This window comes from Ischnura elegans, chromosome 2, assembly GCF_921293095.1.
Source record: "Ischnura elegans chromosome 2, ioIscEleg1.1, whole genome shotgun sequence".
Lineage (NCBI taxonomy): Eukaryota > Metazoa > Arthropoda > Insecta > Odonata > Coenagrionidae > Ischnura > Ischnura elegans.
The window spans coordinates 115,933,354-115,959,597 of NC_060247.1; the positions used below are offsets into that span (position 1 = coordinate 115,933,354).

At 39.3% G+C, this 26,244-nt stretch overlaps 2 protein-coding genes across 2 annotated transcripts in view; both read left to right on the top strand.

Annotated features, from left to right (window-relative positions):
* Nucleotides 1-10,970, top strand: part of LOC124174126 (H2.0-like homeobox protein) — a 68,318-nt gene extending 57,348 nt beyond the window's left edge. The window contains exons 3-4 of the mRNA XM_046553249.1: nucleotides 5,707-5,990; nucleotides 10,001-10,970. Coding sequence (XP_046409205.1) covers nucleotides 5,707-5,990; nucleotides 10,001-10,285 — 569 coding nt within the window. The 3' untranslated portion in view covers nucleotides 10,286-10,970. The remainder of the gene's footprint in view (nucleotides 1-5,706; nucleotides 5,991-10,000) is intronic.
* Nucleotides 10,971-16,248: 5,278 nt separating this feature from the next.
* Nucleotides 16,249-26,244, top strand: part of LOC124154459 (alpha-(1,6)-fucosyltransferase) — a 49,909-nt gene continuing 39,913 nt past the window's right edge. Inside the window, exon 1 of the mRNA XM_046528206.1 lies at nucleotides 16,249-16,471. The gene's annotated coding sequence lies outside the window, so the exon portion shown is untranslated. The remainder of the gene's footprint in view (nucleotides 16,472-26,244) is intronic.

Genomic DNA, 26,244 nt, shown 5'->3' on the forward strand with positions numbered 1-26,244 from the left:
CGGGAATGGAACTGGCCAGTGACGTAACTATGGGGGAGAATGAGAAGATAGATCCCCCTCAAAAGCCTCAGAGAAATTAAAAAAATATTTAAAATCATTTTCTAGTTTTGACATGTAATATCTGCATCTGCTTAAAGTTACATTTATAAGTGCCAAAATGATGTAAAAAGTATTTCCCGGCATGTCATTTTTTTAAATTTACCGAAAGTTGCCTTAGGGGGGGTGGGGGGGGGGTCGCCACATCAGGCCATCTCACCCCTCCCCCCCCCAAAGCGTATTCCTAGTTACGCCCCTGGAACTGGCCTTCCCACCCTGATTTTCTGATTTTCAAATGTCTTACTCTGGGGTGAGCTCAACCCTCACGCATCCATACTATTGAACCATTGAGTGAAGTCACGAAATAAGAAGTGAGGCAGTATCTCAATATTCCTCCTATTTCCTCATCTCGATCAAAGGCACATCGCATTCACTCTTGGGTATGAACCACCCTTGTTGAATGGGCATTGAAGTGACTGTGTGTGTATTTATGTGGTCTCCTTTCAGAAATCCTGCCCACTGGTTCCCACGCTATGAATCGTTTGGTGCAATCGGCAGATGGTAATTAGGTGTTCTCGCGTTGGGCAGTTGAGAACAAGGAAGACGGCTTGAACTCCCAAGAGGCCAACGCCTCGGTCATTTACATGAACAGATAGTGGGTCCCTTTATGGGGATGGTGGTGGTGTAGTGGGTTGAACGTTTGACTGCTGATCTAAGGGTCAAGGTTTTTAAATCCCTCAGGTGCCAAATGCATACATTTTAATTATTGTTTTATGCAATGGCGTCAAAGAATTGTTAAAATGCTTGTTTGCATGTTAGTACTCCCTGTTTGAGAAAATTTTGACAGCAATTGTATAATCTACGGGGGCGAAATTAAAATTTATCGTGATCTTATTTGTAATCCTACTGATAAAATTTTCAAAGATAAATTTTTAATTATAATTCATTAAAAATGTGTCGGTGCAATTGTATTTGAGGCAGTTTACATTTTTTCAATACTTTTCCAGTCACTGGAGCTCTTAGTTTTCCTTGTAACCGATAGACTGAAAAAGTTTTGAACGTCCGCACAATCCCAAACAAAATCTTCGGGGTGCGAGTTGGCCGAGGGAAATGAACCTACCCTTAACTCGTGATAGTCAGGCGCCTATGGCTACGGGGTGAACTCAACCCCCACCTATCCTGAGTGAGTGACGGGTCTTTCTACACTCTACCATCTAGGCAATCGGTCCCAAAAACCACCATGACCACTAGGGTCATACTGTTTAGGTACATTTTCACCTGAGAGCGCCCTTTCGTGGCATGGTTTTCAGCTAGTTGCTTCAGGTAGCGCATGCGCGGCACGAAAGGGACGTTGTGTCATCCCATATGCGGATTTCGGGGGGTGGCACGAGGGCGCGTGCCCCCAGACGCTTAAAAATAATACAGAATTTTCTCTGCGGCTATCGTTACGCTCGTTTTGTTTTCGTGTGTTGCGGAGCTTAAATCATTTTATTTCATATTAATATCTTTCGTGTTAAAATAAAGAGGATATTTCGTACAGTAATTGATGTATCTTGTTTTTAATCTCAAGTATGAGAATATCGTTTGCCTGTCATACCCTTGCCCCTTCGCAGGAAAAAATCTTGTATCCGCCCCTGTGTCATCCTGAGATGTATACGACGCTTATGGTCCAGTTCAAGCTCCCTATAAATAAATTTTCATGTTGGGACCAATATTTTGTGTTAATGATGCACATATCTGTAAAATAAAATGAAAAATAAATAATCTCGATGAAAAGAGAATTTTCTCAGTAACAAAAGAAGCTATCATGGAGGCGATGGCATTTCTAGTTACGAATAACATAAAACTAAAGATCATCGATTAGCTACGTATCCTATATTAGTTTTTATAAAAAAGAAAATACATGCGTGTAAATGAAAAGACTATCCGATATGAAAGAGTGTGGCTTCAAACCAATCCTAGGAGTACTGATTTATGATGGCCCCCATAGATCTTAGTGATCGCTCTGGCTAGGAAATTCGATTATTGGATTTAAACAATTTTCATGTATGGAGCCAAGGGTGGGGACTCGAACTTAATCTGAGGAAATGCACGGCAATGCTGAGGGCTGGGTGATCTTGAGTGGGTTGTCCAGCTATTATCATGTGGATATAAGTTAAGGATTGTGTCAACATAAAGATGATGGATGAAGTGAAGTACCCGGGAGTTTAGATAACTTCGAACCAATCGTGGGGAACACATAAGAAATATTTGTGGCAGTGCCCTAAATAATCTAGGACTCGTCAAGAGTATAGAGGGAAGGTTTTCGGATAAGTAAAAGGGAGGAGCTATTTTGCATTCGTCCGACCGCACCTTGAATACGCAGCAGCATATGGGATCCGTCGCTGAAACACTGAATCCGTTAACTTAATAAAAATACAGAGGAAAGCTCCGCTATTCGTCAAAAACTGCAACGGGCGAACAGAAAGCGTTACACAAATGTTAAACGAATTAGGATGGGAGCCGCTATAGACTCGGAGGCTGCGCGCTAAGCTTGGATTGCTTGAGAAATTGATAGTAAATATATTAAAGAGTGACACGGAGAACATCATAATAGAACCCCACTATATTTCCAGGGCCGACAGAAACGAGAGACATTTTGCCGTACAGATCGGTATGGGAATTCGTTTTCCCCGAACCTTTAAGTACATTAATAAATGCGAAGCGTAATTTCGTTAGAGGGTTTTAAGGCCGTTTTACACGGGGCACGGAATTGCGCAGGTTAGAGCTGCTTTAATTTCTAAAATGGCGTGGAATTGCGCGAATGCATGAACGAAATTAGAACAGGGGCTATTTTGCCGTCTCGCATCCACGCATTCTCACATTGTTCTAGCAATACACCGCTTTACACGACACAATTTTGATTGCGCCTTCGCACGTACGTCAGATTGCGCAATTCCGTATACCGTGTAAAACGGCCTTTATATGTAAAACGGCTGGTATCCTAACAACCCCACCCCCACACGTCTATTGAGGCGTATTATGGGATAATATGTAGATGTAGAGATTATTGCTCTCCTAAAAGACTACTCTGGAAATCAAGCTGTGTGATCAGGCTGCCGTAGCAGTTGACAATTGACCTTAAAGAATCTCCCACGAGGGTGCGCGCCTCTAACGAGAGCGATGTGAGCAGGGCAAGGCACCCCTCTCGACCCCAAAGGGGAAAACAGACGAACCCTAGTTAACGATAAACAGCTTACCATGGGAAACCCTGGTCGGACCACAGGAAAAACACCACCCTCCCCTAAGAAAACATCCGAACCGCGCCACCCAACGAGTAGCGACCAGCACAAACAATTGAAACATGTCTTTGACAAGTCGTCATATTACGGGGCGATCTTAAAAGCTACAAACACCGGAATACCATATGCACCAAGTCTGCGAACGACCTGACTTCTTTAATTTTGAGACATAAACATTTTGTCCACGATAAACAATTGGGAGTAAATCTAGCTCCCATGTGTCGAAACTGCAAGTTACGGGAATTTCTGCTTCTGTATGTGACATATCCTCTTAGAAAGCTAGTTGTCATCATGGCTATCCTTTTTCTTGATTTGTCCGCCTGGAATAGTTCTAAGCGGGTGCAGTTGGTTCCATAATTTTCAATCTTCCAGCCACGATGTGTGTCTTTTTCCCCTCGTTCTCCTACACCAAATCTGCCTTGGTGAAAAACTATTAAAACAATTTTTATAAATTTTTCCTCTAATAATATTAATAGGTTTTGTAATTTCCTTACTTTTATTTTTTGTGAATTTCTTTGTTCTTCCCCGTTCTTCTTAGTACTTATCCATTTGTCGTCTTTGGTTCCCAACTGATTCTAATGGTTCTACTGTAAACTCACATTTCGAAAGCTTCCATCCAGTTCATGTCTCTCTCTTTCAAGGTCCATACTTCTTCTTCTTATAATAGAATTGAAAATACATGACGTTTTTGTTGAAGTTAATGAATTAACCAATCGCTAATTTAAATTTAAAAAAGAAATAAGCAAAAGTGTTGCCAAGGGTAAAGAGTTGTTGATCTGTTGCAGGATAAGATGAATAAGTCAAAGAGACAACAACGGCGTGTATAATTTGAGATTAATAAGATCATTATTTACATTAATACTGCGTCTATTAGTTATTTATGGAGCAGAAGAAGAATTAAATCCAATAGTTTTAAAAGCCTTAATTTATTTAACCTAAGGTCTCTCAAGTAGAAGGCATTTTTCATTTTGTTAAAGGTTATTCTGGCATGACCTATCTTTGCTCCGAACTATCGGTATCCTCCTCTACAACAGTCAATAAATATTTATTCTTGAAATAGGTCAGCTCACTCCCTATTGAATATGGGAACTAAAACTATGGAAATGCCAAGTGCTAAAATTTTGAGCAACGTGATTTTAAGCGCAAAAAAACTGGTGCTTTTTTGATAAAAATTAAGCGCAGTACATATTATGGGGCAGATTGTTTTTGAAAGTATTTGATCCAACGTAGAAAGAAACGTTCTCTGTCAGCTTTTTGTTACATCGAAATTGATTGCTTCGTTTGGACGCTAGAGCTCCTCAAACTTGGGTGTCTTCCTATTTTAAGGCAGCAGTCTTTTTTCTTGACGCTTCCGCTAACCTTCCGAAATTTCTATCGTTTTTACTAAATAAACAAGGGGGGCAATAAGAGGAGACACCCTATGATTTCCTACTATCCCAACAAAGTTTGCGCCGCCGCTTTCGGTCTGCGAGAAAATCAGGTTCCGTTCCGATACTACCATCTTTTATTGTTCTCGGGTAAAGTCTTAACGATTCACTCGGAAGTCTACCTGCTGCTGCTTATCCGAACCGAGTATGTATTCCGTTTCGGACTAGGTGAAAAGAGGAATGCGGAGCGACTTCTCGCGAATTTGGCCTAGGAATACCGCAAAGGAACCTGATTTTCTCGCAGACCAATATTGGTGGTACAAAATTTGTTGGGATAGAATTAATAGTTCTCCGGATTCACTACAGGTCCATGGGTTGATTTGTTCTGACGTTTCAAAGGTGTGATCTGCCATCATCTTCCCGGTGATGGAGCAGCTAGAAAGTCATTTAGAGTCCACCTGACCATGGATCCTCTCTTTAAAAACCGGAGAAACTTCTAACTACTCCTTAATCCTGCCAACGACGGCGGACGCCCTCGATATGTTGAGGCCGTTTTACACGGGGCACGGCATTGCGGAGGATAGAGCTGCATTGATTTTTTTAAATGACGTGAACATTGGTACGGAATAACGCAGGTAAGAGCTGCATTAATTTCTAAAATGGCGTGGAATTGCGCGAATGCATGAACGAAATTAGAACAGGGGCTATTTTGCCATCTCGCATCCACGCATTCTCGCATGTGTTCTAGCAATACACCGCTTTACACGACGCAATTTTGATTGCGCCTTAGCACGTACGTCAGATTGTGCTATAACGTGCCCCGTGTAGAACGGCCTTTAGAACAAATCAACCCACAAACCTGGAGGAAAACCCGTGAACTCTTTTTACTACCACTTCGCAATGGAAGCCAAAGATCCTTTGTTGAGGTAGTTTTTCTTCCCCCGAAGTATGTAGTGCATGTTTTGTACAGCATATTTGCGGTGTAGACACTCTATAAATGAGAAAATATCTCCACGTTGCAGTGTTCTCGCCGCTATCCGGGATGCTGGGCGCTGGCCATTCGGAGGAGGTTCTGACGTCGGCCCCCGCCCCCTCCCCCATGGGCAGTCGAGGAGGTGGCGGTGGTGGAGGAGGTGGACCGGCCGGTGGCGCCTCCGGCGGCGGGAAGAGGAAGCGCTCGTGGTCGCGCGCCGTATTTTCAAACCTGCAGCGCAAGGGTCTGGAGAAGAGATTCCAACTGCAGAAATACATCACCAAGCCAGACAGGAGACAGCTGGCCGCCACCCTTGGACTCACCGACGCACAGGTTGGTGTAATACGAATGCACCGACTCCCGACATACGAAATTCCCTTAACGTAGGAATACCTACTCCCATTATTCGTATCATACCTTCACCAAGCAATCAGAGAATAATGTTGGTATATAGTATATAGCGATGCAGGGACGTAACCATAAATTTATTTCGGGAGGGACGACCACCCCCGCTCCTGTAATTCTAGGGAAGTTCCTAGAAAATTAGGAAATATGGTAATCATTAATGTGGCTCTCCAATGCTAGTTTTTATTTCTCCAGCTGAACAAATAATTTCTAAGCATCTGAAAGTAGGGAACCCCCACCCTCAAAGTGTCTATTTTCCGGCTGGATCACTAGTCAACTTCTTGGAAGGCTACTCGGGTTTCCCACCGGGACATGGCTGACGTCGTTTAGGAAATCGAGTTGCTGAGCTGTGGGGCTGAAGAAGGGAGCCGAATCGGTTTCCGAAACGTCGTCAGCCATGTCAACGCTGATTCTGTGGGAAACCCGTGTAGCATTCCACGTACCCTATACGCCGGTAAAACATCGGAGAATACTTCACAAGTCAACTGTTCCAAGGGCGTACCCTGGATCAAAACTAAGTAGGGGGGCGGGCAAAACATTGTTGTTTAAGTTGTAGGTAAGATTTAAGCATGGAAAAGGTGAATGAAATCAAAATTTTGAGGAAAATGTAACAGCTCTTTATTAGTTTTTAAAATTATTTGATTGAAAAAATATTATTTTCTTTAAAGACATTTGCGATTTTTACTTCTGGGGGAGGGGGGCAGCTGCCCCTCGCCCCTGCCCCTCGCTGGGTATGCCTATGAACTGTTCTATGAATTGCTGTAAGCGAATTAATTCCATTTTTGACTCAACAACCGATTTCCCACACAGCACAATGACATCCTACGGGGATCCCTGGTGTATGCCACCGGGATATTGTGGCATAATAATCATTGAAATGTACGCAAAATTGTTGAAGTGTGAATTTATAAACAAAGAATTAAGTGTTAATGCAAATGATTACACGCTTGCATACGTTAAGACCGCACGCAATAATTTGAGCAAAGTTGACAAAAAATTATGGGGTTCCAAGTCCCTACACCTCCACTCCATCCATCAATACGTGCCTGCCGCGAAGGGAAATTTGTGCTGCCGGAAGCAGCATTTATCATTCTTATGGAATCAGTGGCGTATTGAGAAGGAGCCGTCACCCTCCCCCCGCGAAATTCCTGCAAAAATCGAAAAGATGGTAATCTTTAAGATGACTCTCCACTTAAGTTTTTATTTAACTAGCTTGGCAAACAATTAAAAAAATTATTGATGAAAATCTATAAACCACTTCTGTACGCCTATTTAGTCCACACCGCATTAATTAATCAGCCTTAAAGCTGAAACGTATTGCGTAGTACCATAGAGTAAGTATGGTAGTATCAAAGCGCCACGGAAAGCATGAACCGTCCCCTTCCCCGAATCTTACCCAAAAAAAAACACCTTATCCGCCCCTATGAAAAATAGGGTGGTTTCCTATCATTTTTTTATTGCCTAAATCGAAAGATTATTACTCCTGGAGTACGTATTTCACGCTTTCAGATTTTTAAATGACGATATCTATTTTTCGCGATTAAATGAAAAGTGAAAATTTTCAAGTGCGCGAAAACGCGACGGGTAAGTATGAATGCCGGGAAAACTCCGTGTGACGTCGTTCTGGTTCCCGCTGCCGCAAGTGAGGTGACCTTGGGGCGAGGCTCTGAGCGCTGATACGACGCAGGATACTAGCAGGTAGCAGAGTACCATGCTAGCTGGTAGCGCTTGGCTTAAATTAGGATTATTAATACCTTATCAAACGAAGAAAACTTTCCGACCTTAGCCAGTTTTAATAGGTGATTATTAAGACATGTTTCCCTGAGGTCTGTGCCTCATGCATGCATTGGTAATCTCAGACGATGTAAAACTCCTATCTCCTCGTATAGAAACTAGGTCCCTGTGACGTCACGTGGAGTGGAATCGCATGGGCGCCAATCTGTCCTTTTTCAAATGAGGATAAAATTGACCCTTGCCATTCGTCTAAACCGGTATTTCTAAAACCAAATAATTTGTATACTATGAATACACTAATGGTGGGTAACGAATCTTAATCAATGCCTTTCGTTTTCTTTGATGAAGGAAACTACCCTATTCTGGCGGTCAAGGTAGGCTTACACGAAGTATTTTACGAGTCACCCGTCTCCCATCCCAAATTGAACATGCTTTTCAATTCACGGAAAAGCCCCTATGACACTTTCCAATTCATTGGCCAATAAATCGGCGCGCAATATTTTTAAAAATGTTGGACGATACGTGCCCTATGACACGTATCATTATTCACACCAATATTGGCCATAATAGAGTTCTAATGTCCCGCTAAAGAACGTCATTGTATTCCAATGGTTTTAACTTTGTGTAAGCATTCGTGTGATTTGTGCGCTTCAATCAGGGGCGGATCCAGGATTTCTTTCTGGGGGGTCACAAGGATACCTCGCAGTACAAAACGAACGCGATGATAATGGGACCGCATTAAAATTCTTGCATATTAATTAAGGGCCCTGGGGGGGAGGCACCAGCCCCCGTTCCCCCCGCTAGATTCGCCCCCCCCCCCCCCCCCTAGATTCGCCTATAGCTTCAATCAATAGTGAAACAACTCCTTTCGTCCCCATTTTAGAAATTTCAAGCGAATTCTAAAAAAAATAATGATTTATAGCCTAACCGATTGTTTTGCGAAGAGCTTCATATTTGGCCACTTATAGTAGTCAGCATAACTGACTTCTGATTGGAGATTGGCCGCGAGAAAATAGAACCTGTTCTAAATTCCAATATGGGTGAGAAATTGTGTTCAATATTGTGAAAAGGATATTGGACTAGAAATTAGTGTGTGTCAGTTGGACCATAATCCAATATCCAATGGATTGGCCAATAAATTGGTGATTGGCATGATTGCGTTTAAAACATTGAAATCTTGGGGCGTATTTTTGTTTTTAAGTGAGGAATAGGTTGCGTCCCCGTTATGAAACTTTCTATGTTTCTAAGCGAATCATAATATCCGGAAAATTTTTGCATGCTCGTCTCGATATAAAAGATGTAGTAGTACCCAACGTCTATTAAAATATTGTTGGAATTTTTTGCCTAGTAATTTTCGTAATGTCGATTAATGATGTAGATATAAATTGCTTTTTGTCAGAATAGCCATATTTTTAGGTGAAGAGGTATGAGTTTCTATCCATAGCGATAAAAATCTCAACATGCCGGTGGTATGCCCATATTTCATTAATCAGATTACATAATCCTATGTCCATTGATGGCGTCCTCTCGGATGTTAGGCAACCCACGTCACAATATCACTTATTTCCTCTATTTCTGCAGTTAAAAGCGCAATATGACGTGTTTTAGGTAGATTTCGAAGAGATCTTTTTATTTATATCTTTGACAATTCCAGAGTACGTATTGTGGGACTATTTTCCATGCTTTAGCCATGTATTGCCGAAGCTGGCGGTCGTGTGTCGCGGGTTGCCTAGAAGGACAACTTATGTGTATGAATTCATCAACTAGATGGAAAATGAGCAAATGAGTCCATACTGATTTATTGCAGTTTTAATGACAATAAGCAAAGCTGTTGCCTCTTTACTCCTTTGCATGATCACTTTGACTGAATAGGATTTATGTAAATGGCCTTGGAATTAAGAGGATATGTAATGGTAGAGTACCTGGAATTAATGCCCAAAGGGAAAGTTTTAGGTCCTCTATATGGCACCTTCTGTGCTCTAAACTATTCGACTCAGCTGGAATACAAATATCTCAACACAGGGGGTGTAATGCAGCTGTGATTTAGCCTGAAGTTCATTCTTCTGGAGTTAAACTTAACCCTGAACAGAGGGGGGGATCAGATTTCCTCCTCTTCCCTTTATGGTTAGCAACGCATTCCTCCCAAGAAATAGTCGTGAATCAACATTGATTATTGATCTCTTTGTCAATGTTATGATTTTCAGGTCAAGGTTTGGTTCCAGAACAGGAGGATGAAGTGGCGACACAGCAAAGAGGGGAAAATGCAGATGGCGGAACCATCGTCCCTGGGTGCCTCTGCAGCCCCCTCCCCATGCGAGTCCTCATCCCTCCACCTGCTGACCACTGGACGAGACGAGGATGACCAGTCCCCATCGGCCATGCCAGTGACCTTCAATGCAGAGTGGGAGGAGAACCAGGAGTCAAGGTCAACCGACAGACCCGACTCAACGCAGAAGGGATGCGAAGAGGAGATACAAGTGGACAGCTGAAGGAATGGATGTGACTTTGGGGGAATTGATGGCACAGCAGCCAAAGACCAGAATGTGTCAAAATATCCAATGAGGGTGCTCATTGCCAGCTTGAAACAAATTGGGCCCCGATATTTCAGAAGTTGTTTGTGGTAGCAGCTGACAGGGGGCTCCCTCAAGGAAACTCTGCCTCAGGTCTGGGCTCCTAATTGATTTCAAACCACCCCTACCAAGACTCTCTGTTGGGAGAATAATTGTATGCGGATAAATTCATAAGTATCCATGATAAAGTTGGCACTATTCCGTAGTGAAAATTGTGCTGTGCTTTGTGATCAGTCGTCCACTGAGTTTGAACTTCCAAGGACTATGTGAATTGACAATATATTTTCTCTAAAAAGCGATAGGAATGCAGGGAATCCTGTTTGGAGTGATGATTTCTGGAATATTTTTTTCTAATACCAAGGTCACAGACTGTTTACAACCTAAAACATTAATCCTGAAAGATCTATGCTTTATTGGCAACTTAGATGGAGAGCTGCTCAAACTATGGTTTGACTGTAGACTTTGGTATCCATGATTTTGGGGCTATACTTGTTCACAACCATGATCGTATGATGTTGGACTATGATGAATTAGAAATTAATCAGCTCAAATTTAGAAAAAATATGGAAATCCTCTTTTTTTAATAAAATAATTTGCTAATCTAGTCAATCAAATAATATTTTAATCTCATAATAATTTCTCAAAAAAATTCATTTTGCTTACCTTTGTGGAGGAGTATTTATTCTATGATACATAATCCTACAGCCATAGTTTCCTCTATTATGAGCAGTAAATTAATAATTCTGATTTTTTTTAAACTTGTTTCATCTAAGAGTTTCAAAATATGATTGAAGTTTGGCAATCCATAAACATTATCTTCATTTAAATAGGAACTCATAAAATGAAATAAATGTAGTCTACCTATCATCATTATGAGAAGAGTGTGATAACTCACCGACTGCATTCATTAAAAGTGGCGTGCTGCTGTCACCTGTGGGAACAATCTTGAAGGAATACAATATTTAGTCATATTTTTGATGAGATTTCTGTTCTCATGTGGCACTGGCATTAAAAGATATGATATCAGTCGTTATAGTGGTCTAAATGAATGCTATTATCACTATGAAATTATAATTATTGCTCACTGGCTTTATGGCGGTTGCTTGGTTTTTGGTGAATCCCCTGGAGTCGACCTTGTGAGGGACATGGGGGACACGTTATATTTGATATGTAGGATATGTCCCCCACAGAATTTCATGAGGTCATTATGAAGGTAGTCCATACACTCCAGACCTACTGGAAGCCCACAAAGTTTTACTGCAATTGATACCATTGGGTGAAACCAATGACCACGGTATAGTTAGTGTATTTTATCTTAAGAACTATAATATAAATCATTATGCTGGAAATAAACAACTTTACTGATTTCAACTGGCACTCAGAAACAAAGGGCACCATGGCAACACCCTCCTCCCCCTTCAGGGCAGTATTGCAGGGCACTCCCTTCAGGGCACTATGACAACAGAATCCACACCATATGTAGTCATTCCTTTTGCAGCCAAATTACCAAATTTTTATGACATCTAATGCATTGGACCATAGCAATCAATGTGATCAACTCACCATGATTGCATGTGTGTGTATGGTGGTCTGCGCAGAATTTTTGAACGTCTCTGGAAAGCCAAAGCCAAATTTCCAAAAAGGATGTGAAATAAAAAGCTAGTTGTTTCCTGGGTAATGTAAGAAATCGACTACGGATGCAGTGATTTATAGGTATACTCTACTGAAGTAAGATTCAAATGGGATAGCACATGCGCTAGTGTGTATTTAATATAGAATATATCTCTTCGTTCCAGAGGTCACCATATAAGTTGTTGATGGAAATGAATCCACACTAAACTTTCTGCTGAAGTGCAGGACTCACAATTTCAATAATGCCATCACTGTTTGCTATTTTCAATACTTTTATGGACAATATTACATGCAATGTGCTATATCAATAGTATTACTGATCACCCAATAGTGGTAATGTAATGTCAATCCAATATGCACCTATTACTGCATATTATTTTATGAAAAATTTGTTGACCCAAAATATGGATAATTTGTCAAATCATTTACCAGTGTAACAGCCTGCCCCTAATCCCATTTAAATGTAATTGACTGCAACTTTATTGGAGCACAAAATAATTAGATTCTCAAAGGTAGGTACTCGGTCAATTTCAAGGAAGTGTGCATCATGTATCAAGCATATGAAGAAAACACAATTTTCACAATCCAGCATTTTTAATTTGTCAGTGAAACCCTGCATTGATTCATACACAAAGCCGCCACCATGAGTTCCTGCTAACTTTGCTGTAATCCATCACCACTACCAGAGGATACTGCTGTTTGCTCAGTGATACCTGGAGACAGTGCTAATGAACCAGAATATACACCACATCTCTTCCCATGCTGAATTCAAAGTTCAACCCTTGACTTTGCCCCAGCACACTTTGCATGTGCAACTTTGTTGGCCTGGCTGACTGACTGCAGCATCGTGAATTGGGCTAGAGAAGATAATGGCACTGTCATCACCTTGGATACCTATATGAGAAGTGGGTGTTCCTTGATGTTGGGGAAGAAGCTTGGAGTCATTCACGTAGAAATAGGTTGTCCTCAGAGGATTTGACTGTAACAACAATAGGGTGGTTTCCTATTATTTTTTTATTTCCTAAATCTAAAGATTATTACTCCTGGAGTACAGGGGCGCAGCTGGGAATTAAGACTAGGGGGGGGGGGGTTTAGGCGCAACTAATACTTACGGGTGTGGGGGTATTGCACACCTAGCAGGGTAAGCAGGAGTTTTGGGTGTCCTCCATAAGAAAAATTTGAAGAATAATGGTTCAAAATGGCAAGTTTTACGGCTTTATGAGGGATATTTGATAAATCCTATCCTCATTCTATAAGTAATACTGATCCAAATAAGTAAAATGGATTAAACTTAAAAATTTCTCTGAGCTCTGAGGGGGGTTTTATCCCCCAAAATCCCCCCCTCGCTGCGCCACTGCTGGAGTACGCATTTCACGCTTTTAGATTTGTAAATGACGGTATCTATTTTTCGTGATTAAATGAAATATTGGGTACCCTAAGGTTGGCTTGGATAACTGAGGGTAGAGCTCACTCCTCCTGACCTAGTCACAGGCATGTAAATTTCACACATTCAGGTTTTGGGGGCCAGTTTCTTTCACTGAGAAGCACTTTGAGGATATTATATTCTATTCACTTTATGCTTGCGGGTGAGCTTTCGTGAGAGCCCAGACACTCTCGGAGGGCTTCATTGATGGGGGAGGGGTAGTACCGAGAGAGAGAGAGGAGGAGAGAACTTAACGTTACCAAATGTACATAGCTGCCCTACTTAGTCACTGAAAATGTGTGAGTCATGGGTGGCCACAGGTATTTTTGCCCCGGCGCCGAGACAATATACCCACTCATTTGGAAGGCATTGAGGATAATCCTTTCACAGAAGCCCATGGCATTGTCAGCTAACGCACTGAATGAGGCATCATCGGTGAAAGGCATACTTATGACACATACAAGTAGAACACGCAAGGATTAGCAACACTGCTCCACAAGCAGATTCACGATGTTTATTCGAAGGAGGTCTGATGGCGACTGACTGAGACCACGCCTACTGTTTGCTGATTGTCAAAGGGAAAGTTGCATGTCGAGAAACTTTCCCTCACCTCACCTCCATTAGCTTTAGCCACACCAAGTCACCTGCAAAGATAAAATGACCAGAGTATACGTAGTCACATTGCAGACACGTATAACCTATGCAGTCACATTGACCAGAGTATAGCTTGAGGTGTCCAATGGCTCAATGCAGGACCCTTGATAATCAGCAGTCAAACACTCCATTAGCTAGGCTACCAAACTCCTCATTCTAGCCCATCCATTGGTGATAGTAAAATAATATGAAGGCCCCCGTGCTTTTTGGGGGTTATTCCATTCACTGTTTACCCTGCATTACTCCCAAAGTTACCTGTATCTACCCCTACCTTTCTCTTTTGAGTATGAATGACGGAAGCATTCCTGCTGATTAATATGAATATCAGGAGAGGCACCCAAAGGCCAGATTTGCTTACATCCATATGCTTTGTGCAACTCACAGCATTCTAAGCAAAGAAAATATGTACTGAGGTTTGAGATTTTGCAAGTTACAATAATGCATGCATGATGATACCTCTTATCAATCCAAGAAATCGGCTGAGTTTTTCATGTGTTCAAGGGCATACCCAGGATCATAACTAGGGGGGTAGGGAGCAGGCCATGGTCTAGGGGAGTGCAGGCAAAGTTGTGAGATTATAATAAGTTTATTAATTAATAAATATTTTTACTTTTATTACATATTTTATGCTAATGCATATCATTTTTCGTGGGTTTAAAGAAAATTTGTTGAATACTTTCATTTCAATTCAGTACTGATTTTGCTTAAAGACTGTTGCAATTTTTGCTTCTAGGGGGGTGCAGCTACCCATCGCTGGGTACGCCCATGCATGTGTGTATGAGTGTTTCCAACATAATTCTGTTGAGTTGGGGCTACGCATTTGGTGAGGCAATAGGTTGGAGTGTTGATTTGGCCTACTATGAGCCTCAGTGGTACACTCTCCTTGTGCAACTTCACTCAATCTCATCGAGTTGAAACCTCATTGTGAGTGGATTAATATAAAGATTGTTTTGCCCCTAGAGAAATATACTGACAAATTGTGGGATTAAGGAGCATGTAAGAGCCATAAAACAAAGGAGGAAAACAAAGAATTCATGAAATGGCATGGAATGTATGAAAATGATAGGGAACTTATATGTTAAGTTTTTTTAAAAAGATAGAAAGGGACTTTTCCACAAGTTAGTTGCACACCGTAACGAGCATTTCAATCTTTAGGTCATATGTCTGTCAAACAAAATGCAATGTATGGTACAAAATTAACTTTTGGAAAAGCACAATCTCCTATTTATTAACTCAGGATGTCCTTCCACTATATCTCACCTAACTCAGTCATATTTCTAAAGTTCCTGATAAGGAGCTTAAGTTTCATGTATTCCATGCCAGGAAATTCAGCTCCGCCTAAGGGTTCCAGATCTGATTTCAAGTCTAACGTTAACTGGGAAATGGTAACTGATATTTTGATTGGGTTAGTATGTATTTCTAAATTAATGTGGAAAGAATCATTGAATCGATATTCTAAACCAGATTTCATTTGGTTAAAAAAATACTATGATACAAAGTAGTTATTATTAACATAAGGAGAATGAAGGCACAATATTGGGTGGCTCAGTCAATGACTTTAGCGTAGCAATACTTTGAATTCTGAGTATTTTTTTAACATTGAAGTCACAAAGAAAATATTTCCCAACTTCACTTTCAAAAATAAATATGCCCATTCAGAGAGAAAAAAAAATAATTTCCTAAATCACAGTCATTCTTTTGCCAGCATAGGGAATGTAAAGTTGTGGCTCCAGGAATTATGAAATACATACATTTTTTAATTGTAATGTGTTCCAAATTGCTTGCATTGTATGTTTTGAATTATTGTTGCCAAGTAGTGAACGTTTGGGTATCTGATAATCCCCGACCGAATGAAAAAAATCCAGTGGATATCATATATTTTTTATCATACAATGTTGGCATCTATTTTGTATTATCATGATGGAAAATTTCTAAAACGTTACTCCTGGAAATAATTTTTTATGTATCTCCTCTCTACTCACGCTTTATCAATATATAAAATTATTAGTTTCTTGTCTCGATAATTGTGATGATATTTGTTTAAATTTAGAGGGGTTTCCCGCGTGGTTTCGCGCATTTGAGAAGGATTTTATCCTAGTAGTTGTTCAAATATCCACAATAGCCAGTAGCGCTACGATCGACATTCTGAAATTTTAAGCTGAGCATCTCGGAGCGTGAAAGCGTAGGTGTTGTTGGTGCTGTTCGTGTTGTTCTAGGTGTAGTCAGACTTTGGGCGGAATACATTGTGAAGTGGCCCGAACAGAAAATTAAATCGCTGTGATAATAAGTGTAATGTTTCTATCTTAAAAATATTCATCTGGATTGGCTTTTCTGCTTGTCTTCTCTTGGATTTTCCTCACTTCACGTATTTGTACGAATTTAATCATGGAATGCTGGTGAGTACTTGTATTTTTATATTTTCAATGGTTAAACGGTATCATGCTCTTCTATTAATCCTTCTTAATTTGTTTATTATTTGCTGTTTCTCTATAATTGCTATATTTTGGAGATATTGTAATAGTATTTGCCTTGGTTATTGATTGTGCTAAATTCCAAGATAGACAATCCGGCTGGGGGTTAATTCTATCATGAAATAATGTACTGAGATATTTAGAACTGAGATTATGCGATTCATCACTTCTCACGCATTTTAAAGGGAATTTATTTTGTGTCTAGTTTGATTTAATTCGTCCCATAGAGTTGGATTCGTTCGTGGTGTAAAATGTAGCCGTAGTGTAGGTTTTCCATGTTATTTGTATAGTTCATTAAGCCATTTTGTCTTTGTGTAATGGTTTTATCGGAAAAATCTGTGAAAGACTTGAAGAATATAGTAAATATTTTGTTTTTGCTGGCGTCTTATTCGTTTTCGCAAGTAACCTGCAATGTGTTGTTGGGCTGAGAGTGGGTAAGTAACTTGGTCCTCATATGGCAGCGTGTAGTTATTATTCATTGGCCAATGAACCGTTATCCATTTTCTTTATCACATGCGTATGTTATAAGTGGTGGGACTTTGATATCGCTTCAAATATGTTGTTTTTTTCGAAGTCCGTAGTGCTCGCCAATATTTGATAGACGTGGATCGCTCTCGCTAATTTTTCCTAGTCAACCGATTATCGTGTATTGATTTGAGTACCATCTCGTGATATGTTTGCTCTGATAATTGGTTTCCTGTTAACTGCTTGACAAGCGGGCTCGAAATCGCTCGTCGGACTTCCCTGAGAGGTCGGGGGGTGACGGGCATGGGAACCGACGGCCGGCAGCGCAGCCCCCGGGCTCTCTCCGCCCCCGCCCGCCCACCTGATTACCCGCAGGGACAACGTCGACCACTGCGCCTCTATTCTCACAACGTCTCTCTGTGCTTCACTTTGCAGCAGATTTTATTTTTCATTTCTGATTTCACTATCGCCTGAACAATTTACTGGAATTAACCACAAAAGTATGCTGTAGAGCTAAATGGCGTAACTAGGACGTGAGGACTTAGATTAAGGGGAATGGGTCACATCGAACAGCACGCCACAACGGGTTATATTGCACGAAAGTTTGCTTCATATGGTGAGTGCGAGGCCTAGTTGTATTAATTTAAGTAGGTTGCCTGTACCGTACTGGCTCTTAAAAATTAATAAACCGGTTAGAATCCGTTAATTATGCAAATAAACTACCTACTGATTCGAATAAATTGAAGAGGCCATATTAAAACTTAAACATTTCATCACTGTATTTCAAAGAAGTAAAATTTCTGAAGGATACGACCTTATTTTAGGGTTCTGGGGGGCTTCTATATCCCCTCCCTTTCTAGTTACGCCATTAATAGGACGATTACGCCTTAGGACGATTAAGATGTTGTGGATAAAGGATTTTTTGGGGCCTTATTAAATATTTCGGGAATGGAGTGTTATTCTTAGTTTATATCGGTAGGCGAGAGATAGACTGCCAGGCGCTAATGAGTGGCAGAGGTCTGCGTAGTTATTTAGAGCCACAAACTTGAGTTAGTGGAACAATTTAACAATTTGGGCAGCAGATCAGAGGAAATCGGACGAAGATATTACGGAGAGAATATCGCTCGCAGAGAAGGGAGGTATGAATAGGACAGTGCTGATGAGATGGTCTTTGTTTAGGTGCGCAAAGGAAAAAAGGCCCGGGATGAGTGATATGGAGCAAAGCGCTTTATGGGGCGGAAATTTTTGCGTTGCGGTATGAGGATAGGAATAGGCGGGAGGTGTGGGAATGGAGAATGGAAACAATGAGCAGTAGCGGTTAAAGAATATAGAAGGTAAATGAAGGGGCGGCGGCGGGCTAAATAATTTCTGAAACACTTCGAAAAGATGTTAATATTTAAATTGGCTCTGCACTGAGTTTATTTCACAAGGTTTAAATATAATTACAATAAGTTTAAAAATTTATAATTAAAAGACTCGTTTTTATTCCAAGAAAAATAAAGAAAATAAGCCATTCTGCCTTAGCCCCTGCTCCCTCATTTAAATTTTACAGATAATGAAAGACTACAAGTTCAAAGCCAAAATCGTGATGCGCATTCGATTTACATTTTACACTGGAGTGATATAAATCCATCATCGTGTATTTAAGATTTTTGTTTTATTATTGTGATGAATATTTGCGGAGAAGGAATTTTATTTAAGACGTGGAAATTTATGCATACCACGTCTTTGGTTTTGAACAAGTGGTCTCTCATGTGTAAAATTTATTCGTAGGGCCTTGGACCAAGGCAGGTTGAGTTATTTTCTTCTTTTTGGTGAGAATAAAAACGTGTTTTTTTCAATTTTTAATTATTCCAATATTTTATTCTTTGTAGTTTAAATATAAATTTGTTTTAGACGCCTTTTTCAATCGATTGTAATATTTTTTCAATTTTATTTAAGCCTTTTAAGGTCACCAACCATTTCCACATAAAACGTGCGAAATAGCGAAGTGTAAAACGATGGGATACGCGCAACGCCGACTCATAAAAAAACATTTTAAAGCTAAGGAAAGAGTGGCGACCCTCCAGAATTCGACCCTGGAAGCTTTTGGTTTAAATTCAGGGATGGTATGGTTTGGTTAAATCGTTAAAATTTATGCTGCAGCTAAGCGATAAATAAGAATGTCAATTTTGTCGAAAATGGAAACTCAGACTTCCTCTGGCGAGCAAGTAATAGCGTAACCATTCATTTTCATCTGGTTCTAATCTGAGAATTTTGAAGTCGAACGCTAATCGGGGATTAGATTACATTTGCATTGAACTAATTTTTCCCGAAAGGACATGCAACATTATTATTCCAATATTTTATTCTTTCTAGTTTAAATATGAATTTGTTTTAAACGCCTTTTTCAATCGATTGTAATCATTTTTTTTTCAATTTTTTTATGAAAAAGAAGCCTTTTAAGGCCACCAAGCCAAGCGTAACAGACCGGAAAATGACATAATAAATCCGTGATGGTAATTGATGAGAATATTAAAGTCACTTCTCTACGTATATCAGACCTGTAAAGGCCCTTTTACCCTGGGCACGTACTTGCACAATCTGACGTGTGTACGAAGGCGCAGTCAAAATTACGTCGTGTAAAGAGTTGAATTGCTAGAACATATGCGAGAATGCGTGGACGTGAGATGGAAAAATAGCCCCTGTTCTAATTTCGTTCATTCATTCGTACAATGCCACGCCATTTTAGAAATTAATGCAGTTCTAACCTGCGCAATTTCCTACCCCGTGTAAAACGACCTTAACGCATTACAGCTTCGGTCTATTGCATACCTCCAAGGTGGCATGGAAAATAATGAACCACATCTATCCCCAAAACAACAGCCTTACGCCGCCCCTGATGGAGAAGAACGAGGAAGTCCTAGTCATGGTGGGTGAGCTAAGTGAGGAGAAAGTAAGGTGTATAATAAGTTTAGGGATAGGCTAAATAATGGTTGTATACTGAGGATGAGAAGAAAAGAGAATTCGCGGATAGATGGGAGGGTAGTATGCTGGAGAAGGAAATGGGGAAAGGAGACAGTAGGGTGTGATATAAGTAAAAAGAATTTGTAGCATGTAAAGCAATCCGTAATGGGTAGTCTGTCAGTAAACATTAATTATAATAAGAATATTAATCACAAATGATATTCCTGTGTAAGGTGAAAAATAATCTTAACAATTTCATTTATGGTTTTACTCCTATACTATACTATATCAGCGTGGCCTCTCTTTTGGAAAGATAGGGCATTTCATTGTATTTGAAAATCATTTAATTTCTGAGAAAATTATAGTAATGTGTGAGCAAGTTAAAAAATCCACAGCAATTCAAGATACATGACTCCCTTTAGTTTATTGGTGTGTGAATTCCGGTCATGCCTAACGAATAACATCCGAAGTAAAAGTGAACTAACGAGGAGTCCTAAATGTGATTGATAAGTATGCAATTCGCCGAATGCGTCACTATGGAAGAATATTTACCTATTGGCTGTCGGAGAAATAGCGATGTCCATTTATAAAATTTTGGGATTTTGTAATACTTTTTGGCAGAGAAAAAAAGCAACACCCTCATAGGAAAAATGGTCACTGGTTCAAGATAAAGTACCCGTTAAAAATGACCACTGTAAAAAGTTTTCGTACTCGATTAGGGCAATACTTAACTGAAATAGTAGCACCAAACTTTTCGAGTCCTTTCCGAAAATTTAAATAAGTTACGGAAGTAGGCGGGAATTAGGTACGGTTTTTGTATGTTTTGATGACATTTATTCTGTTATCACGTAGGAATGTGCCCACATATAAACCGTCTTCTTTATAATTATGTCTCATGGTAACTGAATTTCCTTATAGTTGAGTTGTTTCCGAATGATTGAGATAGTGATGTGACATGAGTGGATAGTGCGACGGAGTGATTTGGTAATATCCATAGGCGGATTTAGGGGGGGTGGGTGCACCCCCCCCCCTCCAGACGCTTAAAACATTTAGACAAGATTTTTAATTCAGTGATCATTACGGTCGTTTTTTTTAACGGATCATTAATCATTTAATGAAATATTAATAACTTTCATATTAAAATAAAGAGAATATTTCGCATAGTAATTGCTGCATTTTGTTTTTTAATCTCAAGTATAAGAAAACCGTTTGCCTGCTAGGCCCCTGTGCCCCCCCCCCCCCCCCAGAACAAATCTGGTTCCGGCCTTGGTCATATCAGAGAGGAGGATAGATCATATCGGTCATATCTACCAGTAGATTTTAATTTCCGAGAGTGACACTTAAGATATTCAGTGCTTTTAATGCTATTGGTAGGTATGTGTCACCACTTTCAAAACTCGGGTCCACAAGATCTAATGCGCAGCCTTCTTCCTACTTCTCCACAATCGACCTTCCCTTACTGCTTATACGTTCCATACCAATCCGAGCGACAGTGAGTCTACACAGCTTAGTGCAACTCGAATTTGTCCTCGCTAAAAGATCGTTGCATGTCTTCCTGACCAGAAAACCTTTTAAACTCCTTCGCATTGCCAAAACGGCCCACTTGCGAAGAAAACCTAGCATTTTAGGTCTAGCAGGAGTTTCGCATTACGGTGGGAAGAAAGCCAAATTTTTCTGAGTCGTCCTTAGGTCGCCTACAGACAAGAGGCGGCCAAGACAAGCGGAGGCAACTGGACTTTCCAGCACATTGGGATTTTATATTCTAACGTTTGTTGAACTCGATGACCTCTGTGAAGCATGTGTAAATATACACGCCAATTTATATATAACCATTAGCCTTCATATAAATGCCGTTACATTCAGTTTCATATTTCGGCGATGAGGAATTACTAAGCATTTTACAACGGCATTTAGTGAAATACTCATTAAATGAAATTTTTTACTGACTACAAGTTATACCTAGTCCTCGAATTCGCATTATCAAACTAGGATAAAGGATAAAAAGTTCCAGAATCATTTCCATTTTTGTCCAGAAAAAAGTCTCTAAGGCTTTGAAGGAAAACGAGAAAAACTTTCATCTGAAATTATAATTATTTTTCCGATAAACATTTGTATCATTGCTTTTCGTATTTATTTATTCATTCAAAACCCAAATTTCCGTGTAGAGTAACGAGAGTTGAGGAAAACGACAGGTTTGCGGACACAATACCTCGTAGTATCGTAAAAAAAACTAAAAAAATGACTTTAATCTACAATGAATAAGCTTAATGAGACGCAAATGGTAAAAATGTTTGCGCAAATTGCAGTTTGATCAGAAATTCCTCTTAGCTTCCTCCTGCTGTCGTCAGAAACTAAAAGTCTTCCTTAATTCTAAAATTATAGAGTTTGGATAGAATGAAGATGGCAAAAAAGTTAGTTTGAATTACAAATAAATTATAATGAAATGCAGTGTTTATATATAGGTTTTTATGGATCGCATTTAAAAGAATGGTTAATAGCCAATCGGGATGGGCGTTCTATTTTTCAACCTACGGGAACTACTTAGTTGGTGTCAGTTCTCTGCAAATTCTACTTAGCTGAAATAAATATATAGAACAATAACAGCCTAGTGATCAACGTTCGTCATAGAAGTTTGAGGATTTGGACATTTCAGTTCAGATTAAAGAGATAAAAGGAAAACCGAAAGCGCGGGAATCTTACGACGCGAGCGATGCACTTAGAAATTTATCTCTTTATCAAATTCAATTCGCATTGATTTCTCACTGAGAGAAGTTTTATACTTATCGTGTCTGTGACATGACTGTCCATATCATATGAGTTGATTTGTGGGACGGAAATTCGTTCGAAATTGTGAAAACCTTAATGGCGTAGTGGCTATCATTTGTGTATTACAAACAAATCTTCTATTGCCATAATTGAATTAGGGGTTGGGGGAGAAAGAGGTAGGAATTATTTGTTTTACGGTAAAGTTTACTTTCTGTTGGCTTTGCTCTCAGTGGCAGCGGCATTTACTCCGCGGTATAATAATTAATTTACTCTCTATGGCGAAAAAAAGAAATAAAATAAAAAGCCAAAATGTTAACCTGCCTAAATTAAGTGAAATTCGATGAAAAATTAATTTCACAAGCTAACGTAAGCAATTAGTTGATCGTCGAAAAAAGTTATCGATTTTCCTAAAAAAAAGTAACCATGAAAGTCACAGTTGTTTTTTTTTAAGTCTGAAAAATATTTAAGTGTTTTCATCTTAACTTGGTAGAAATACGATATCAGAGATGTTGGTTCTTCAGTTTTAATGAACTTAATGAAAGAAAAAAACATAATTCTCCATTTCTTTTGTCAGTCTAAATGTTGTGACAGTGTTAATAAGGTAAATACTATTAAAGAGGTAACCTCTGACACAATTATTCGTTTCCACATTCGGTGGATGAATTCTTATATATTTCGAAAAGCTACTACACCTAGATTTCAGTAAATAATAGTTTATTTTTGTTTGCTTTTTATACCTCTGCTTATGGAATTTCTCAGGAATTTTTTGCTTTTGCAACCAAGCAGACTTTTTATTGAAGATACCCGTCGTATTCTTGATCCAAATTGATGTAATGTTTGAAGGCTAATTTAAGAGCTAAGTTAAGAGTGACTGTAATTCGAAAATGTATATAAATCGTATTTCTCGCGACCGAGAGGATCAACTTTAAGCTAGTACATATCCCGCGTCTGAAACTTAAAAATAAGTGCAGTTCAACTAAGTTTCCATAATTTCTTAATAATCCATAGTGTCGAACGCAGTCTTCATCTTTCGGTGTCGGACGTATGATGTCCGTTACTCATATCGGAAGAAAATTTATTTAATTTCATTTCGAGTAATTTATTTCAAAATCTTGAAATTTTACTGAAGAGTTTATATTAGAATTGGTCATTTGCATAAGGTTGCAGCTAGACAAAAAGTGGAAGATAATTGAGCGAAATCACCACACGAAAGACCTTTATTATAATTCAATTTGTGAACCAAATTAGTTGTAGGAAACAGAATTTTGAGCGGTGGAATATTGGGATTGATTATTAAATACATTTTTTATTTTTTACATATTAAAAAAAGGCTGATGTAGCGTCAGATACGGTGGGGCGAGGGTTATTGGGGACATGACCCCCACTACTCTCTTGAGATAAAAGCTTCTTTGCCCTTGAGGCTTGCAAGAAAGGTAGTCCTGCGCGTTTTAAATTGGTGAAAGGAAGTGGCAAACTCTGTCCCTGGGAAAATGAAAATGTGTCGTAGCGAATCTAGCAGCGTTTTCGCACAATGAAGTTGATACGTGTATAAGTTTGGGAATTGAGGGTTGGACGAAAAGACTAGACATGTTGGATTGATGATTCCCGCAGGCCTTGCGTCTGAACCTCACCTATGCTGGTTCACTGTGGTCAAAATAAAGTTCAAGTCTTTCCATATGAGCTTGGATTATTGAAATTATTCTCCTAAGTTTTGATACTTGACGATACCAGTGTCGGTACTAGACGATATTGATCCTCAAAAAAACAAAATTACTACAGCATATCATTCCTTTATCTAGATTCGATGTCCATGTATCTTGATGTCTCTTAATTATAAATTTTCATTCAACGGCAGATCACAAGAATACAGAGCAGCTGCTAAGATGTTTTGAACATTTTTTAAAATCGATTTTTCATTTACTTCTCGTTCATATTCGCATTCGATCCTTCATACCAAGGTTGACGTCAATCTTTTGTTAATACTTATCAAATTCCCATGATTAAAGACTAGTTGATGTAATACGAGGAACGTGAAAAAGAAGCGTTTGGATTTATATTATTTCCAACTTAAGAAATATTTTGACGCATACAGAATGTGCTGCAGTCCTTCAGAAATTTCCGAATTATGGTTCAATTACTTTCAAGGTAAAGAAAAAGGTTTATGAATTTAAAAAAATCTGAGAACAGATCGTTGGGTCATATTAACAATTGCCATCAGCGGACAAAACCTTGCGGAACGATCTTTGGATGAAAATTGTTTTAATTGTATAAAAAGGTAAGTGCTAATGGTATTTTTCCCATGTATGCTTATATTTTACCGTGCGCTTTCCTCGTTTTGAGTGAAATATCATCTGCATATGCACATTTCTACATGAAAATTAAGAAATTCTGTTCAATTACGTATGTATATCTTCTTGTGCAGAGTCAGATCTACCAATGTTTCTTTTAGCTACTCTTTTCATTTCCCTTCCAACAAAGTTGTGGAGAAGGAAGGGTTTTTTTCTTCACAAATCTGAAAAAAAAGGCTTTTACTGATGGCCTTTTGGCGTTCTGAATGAATGATTTGCAAAATAAATCTACCTGCAAATAGAAGTATACGTAATTCTGTTGATTTTGGGCATTTGTCTTTAGTGGCCGGCGGCCATTGTAATAATGAGCAGGCTTTTGATAGGTCAGAGCCGTCAGGCCAAAGTCAGGGGATTTGAAAAAGATCAGGAAGATAAGGGAAACTACCTGAGAATCACGTCTTTGGCGTCAGGGAAAATGTATGTAATGAGGCGCAAATGAAAAAGAACCCGCCCTCCGTGCTGACGGCTGGCTGAGGGCTTGCGGCTTTGACGCGGTAACTTTCCTTTGGAATTTCGTACGATACGGGTCGATATTTAACAGTTTTCATCCTTGTTTTAGGAAAATTTCTTAGGGTTTACAGTAAAAAAGAATTCATAAAAAATATATATTTTTTTACACTCTAATATGGAATTGACATGTACTCGTTCTGAGAAGATTGTGTAAGTGTTGGGAGGAATGAAGATTTTTGTCCGGAAAAAGTTAAGGACTTTAAATTCAGGAATCTTGGTACTACCTTAAGCAAATTGGCAGAATTTGTGGGCATTTGCCTTAACTTGAATATTTTATTACGTCGTATTTTGTTCTAGATACTGCTTACCTGTATACTTATTATTGAAGTAAACGCGATGATGGAGTTTTTCGGGGTAAAGGTGCTAAATATGATAAAGGCTTCATGATTTTACAACTACTTTCTGAATGGCATCTTTTTAATGTGGAGCCAATTTGGATTTCGAAATCTGAGAAGTCGGAATGGGTGTCGTATTATGTTCAGTTTCTTTAAAAAAGGGTTTATTTCCTATGCTGCCTGTGTACAAGAATATATGCAATTTTCAGGGTATGATTTGAATAAAAAGATATGCAGCGAATACTCTATTAGATGAGTATTTTCCTCTTCCTATGCTACCTGATTGTGTTAAAAGTAAGTTGTTTGTGAGCGAAAGGAGAAATCCTCC